Here is a 3,780-nt window from a genome sequence, read left to right as displayed (position 1 = left end):
TCTTGGCTCTCAGCTTCGTGGTCCCACTGCTGCAGCGTCCCAGCGGATCTACCCGCTGCAGGATTTAGGGGCGAATATTATTCTGTCCCGGGCGGTTGATTTTCAGTCCAGCTCTGCTGTCCGACTCGCCCGCTTCAGATCAGATGTTTTGCAGATCTCTGCGCTGTTGTCTTCAAATTAGTACATAAAATAAATAGAGTGAGGGAATTTTAGTTTGCCTTAAAGTGCAGTTCAGGGTTTGTTACCGTCTGAATCTACTGTTGAATTGGCGCGATTAGTAACACTTTGTCAGTAAAACCAGTTGCCAGTTGCTGATTAGCATGTGCTCTGCTTGCTTGCTTGCGTGTTGATGTTGTGCAGGAGGAGTTTGAGGAGTACGCGGAGAAGGCCAAGACGCTGCCCGACACCACCACCAACGAGAGCATGCTCTGCCTCTACAGCCTCTACAAGCAGGCCACCGTCGGCCCCGTCAACACAGGCACGCCCACACACACACACATCTTATTCTTCTCATCATTATCACCGTTACTAGCAAGTGAATTGTCAGTCAGGTGTTTACCGTCCAAGTGCCTAGTTGTTTTGCCCTGCTTAGGGTGGCTCTGCTTGATTGTGCGCGCGCGCTTAATTATGAACTCAAGAGATGGCAATCTGATTCGCAAAATGAAATACACTAGATCTGCATCTGAAGGGGGCATCTTTTCTTAATCACAAATGGGATGCTTAGCAAGAATTGTAGGATTTTATTGGAATTCCATCGTTGATTGAAGAAAAAGGGTCTGTCTAGGACACATCTAGACCAGCTGATGTCCACTATGTTTGTGTTTTTTTTTCTTTTTCTAGTTTTTTTCTGTTTTTTGTTGCTGCATTATACATTTGTGGGAGCTTAGATGTGACATCCTTAAAAAACATCTAGATGTGAATTAGACAAACTGGAAGAAAAATGTTAACTAACGGCCGGCTCTGGTCTCATCGCGCAGCCCGCCCCGGAATGTTCGACCTCAAGGGCAAGGCCAAGTGGGACGCCTGGAAGTCCGTCGAAGGTAACAAGTTCATGATTCCTTCTTCCACTCCCTCTGATCCAAAATAAGTGCCGTGGTTTTATTTCAAATTTGTTTGTCGTCAAACTTACGTCTGTGTGAAAAAACAACTTGGTTGCAGCGAAATCTAAGGAGGAGGCCATGGCGGACTACATCACCAAGGTGAAGCAGCTGCTTGAGGAGGCTGCCGCTGCATCTGCTTCTTCTTAGGCCATGTTGCTATTATTGTTATTATCCTGGTGGTGCAGACACATGTGTCAACAATAAACACAAATAAATTTGAAGTACTAGTTGTCAAGCTCATCGTCGTATTGGGTGTAATTACGTTAAACAAGCCCTGCCTATGGTTTTATGCCATATACTTGCAATCTCAATTTTACGCCGTAATTGATTCATATATGTGCTATCTTGTTAAGATTGGTTTTCTTTGGGGAAAGCGTGTGCTTCAGTTCCTCATAAGTTCTTCTGAACCCTCATATGTCTTCGTAGCCTGCTGCAAATATATGATGCGCCCTGGTATCTGTTGCTACATGCTTGGCCTCGTAAACTGACTGGGTTTATGGAAACCGGCACCGAAGTTATTAAACTGATCATCTGCAAGCTGCAGTTATGTTGGTCTGATTTACTGTTGTAGTGCTTCACTTCCATCTGCTGCATCATCAGATAGACATGCTACTGGCGCTGCCCTGCATATATGCTTATAAAGGAAAATACAGAGTCCCCAGTTCTTATGCTTTAACCAGTACAACAAGCCCATGCGGTCACTAGGCCATGTGTCCAGATATCCCTGCATGATACCTGTGGATTCAGGGCCAGCCAGTTTGGTTCATGCCCTGGCCGTTTTGTGCCTCGCCTGGGGCCTCCTGTGAGTTGTCTGGCCCGTGACGAGGGAGCCAGCCTGTCTACTGTTTGGTTCGAATCCTGGTGAGGGAGCCAGCCTGGCAAAACAGAGCAATTTTGGTTCGAATCCTGGTGAGGGAGCTAGCCTGGCAAAACAGAGCAATTATCCCACAATACATGAGCATGCACTCATTCAAGTTTGGTTCGAATCCTGGTGAGGGAGCCAGCCTGGCAAAACAGAGCAATTATCCCACAATACATGAGCAAGTTTGGTTCGAATCCTGGTGAGGGAGCCAGCCTGGCAAAACAGAGCAATTATCCCACAATACATGAGCATGCACTCATTCAAGTTTGGTTCGAATCCTGGTGAGGGAGCCAGCCTGGCAAAACAGAGCAATTATCCCACAATACATGAGCATGCACTCATTCAAGTTTGGTTCGAACCCTGGTGAGGGAGCCAGCCTGGCAAAACAGAGCAATTATCCCACAATACATGAGCATGCACTCATTCTTGTGAATGCTTGTACTCGCATATCCTATCTCTATGACCATCTTTGAGAGAATGAGCCGGCATAGCATCTTCAGATTTACGAATTCACTGGGAACATTTTCTTCAACATCGTCGAAAATTATTGAATAAATCCAAAAAAGAAACTATCTATCTCTATGACCATCTTTTAGAGAATGAGCCGGCATAGCATCTTCTAAGATTGACGAAATCACTGTAGGTGTCTCATAGTCGACGGGAACGATTTCTCCTACATCGTCAAAAAGCCTTGAATAATTCCAAGAACAAAACTACTGTGCAAACGACATTCCTCTGGCTGATATGCGCATGACGCTCTTATCGAGTAGGTTACAAGTGTTGCCCGACTGAATCCGATGGTTGCCATAGCTTGTCGGTTGTAAATCGGCCACAATTATATCGTTTGTATAGCAGCGTTCATCCAAAAAAATGCAAGCACCAAGTTCAAGTCTAGAACTTGAACCCTGATGGATTGGGGATACCAATGTTCTCCTAACCATCTCATCATAGATTAATTCACATAAATGAGGCAACTTGATTAGTGTGGTGCAACCATTTTGGATGCTTGGGCTTTCCTAGAGCAACTTCTTAGGCTCTTCTCGATGCTTTAAGGTGTACCGATGCTAAGGGTGCCATAGATTACATAATGCAAATCATTATATGGGAAGTCAACTCAATCTACTTGGTGGTGCGAGCTTTGCATCGGCACACCCCACTTTAGAAATTAAAATTTATCCTTCATTAGAAAATGGCAGAATAGTCTACTCAGTAAAGGCGTGGACGAGTAGCGCACGAAGGCGCACCTCCCTGTGATCTAAATCTATTATTAAAATTTGAGACAAAATACTAAGGGGGGCCAATAAACCAGACGAAAATAGTATATTTTAGTGTATTAATTTATCTTAATAAGAGGCGTTTGATGGAAGGCTGCAGAGTTTGGTGGAGGGCTATTTCTTTAAGTCAATAAAAGGCAGACATTTGTAGCTAGTCAGATGTACGTCTTCCGCATCAGTGTACGCGGAGGACGGGTCGGGCTTGGAGATGCCCTAAGATTCAGTAAGCAGTCATATGCTCGTGATGAATAATTGGTAGGCACTATTAGCTTTACCTCGTCACGCAACCCAGGTGCTCATATAAGCGTGCTACTGCATGCATTTTCACCTGCCATCGACCGCAGGTCACAGTTCATCATAACCTACGAACGAACTCTGAAGTTCTTCAATCATGGGACGCAAATTTGGCTCACTATCCAAGTCAGTGATGGTGAGTGAACCAGAATTCAGGGTGGTACTCCCTTCGTTTCTAAGTATAAGTTTTTTTTAAAGATTTAAGTATAAACTACAAACGAAATAAAATGAGTGAATCTACACTCTTTTA

The 3,780-nt window shown here is 44.5% G+C and overlaps 1 protein-coding gene across 1 annotated transcript in view; it reads left to right on the top strand.

Moving 5' to 3' along the window:
* LOC119288108 (acyl-CoA-binding domain-containing protein 1-like) overlaps positions 1 to 1,452 on the top strand; it is a 1,912-nt gene extending 460 nt beyond the window's left edge. The window contains exons 2-4 of the mRNA XM_037567730.1: positions 361 to 478; positions 978 to 1,040; positions 1,159 to 1,452. Coding sequence (XP_037423627.1) covers positions 361 to 478; positions 978 to 1,040; positions 1,159 to 1,247 — 270 coding nt within the window. The 3' untranslated portion in view covers positions 1,248 to 1,452. The remainder of the gene's footprint in view (positions 1 to 360; positions 479 to 977; positions 1,041 to 1,158) is intronic.
* The last annotated feature ends 2,328 nt before the right edge of the window (positions 1,453 to 3,780 follow it).

The sequence above is a fragment of the Triticum dicoccoides genome, chromosome 4A (assembly GCF_002162155.2).
Source record: "Triticum dicoccoides isolate Atlit2015 ecotype Zavitan chromosome 4A, WEW_v2.0, whole genome shotgun sequence".
Taxonomy (NCBI): domain Eukaryota; kingdom Viridiplantae; phylum Streptophyta; class Magnoliopsida; order Poales; family Poaceae; genus Triticum; species Triticum dicoccoides.
This window is presented reverse-complemented; position numbering and strand designations above follow the sequence as displayed.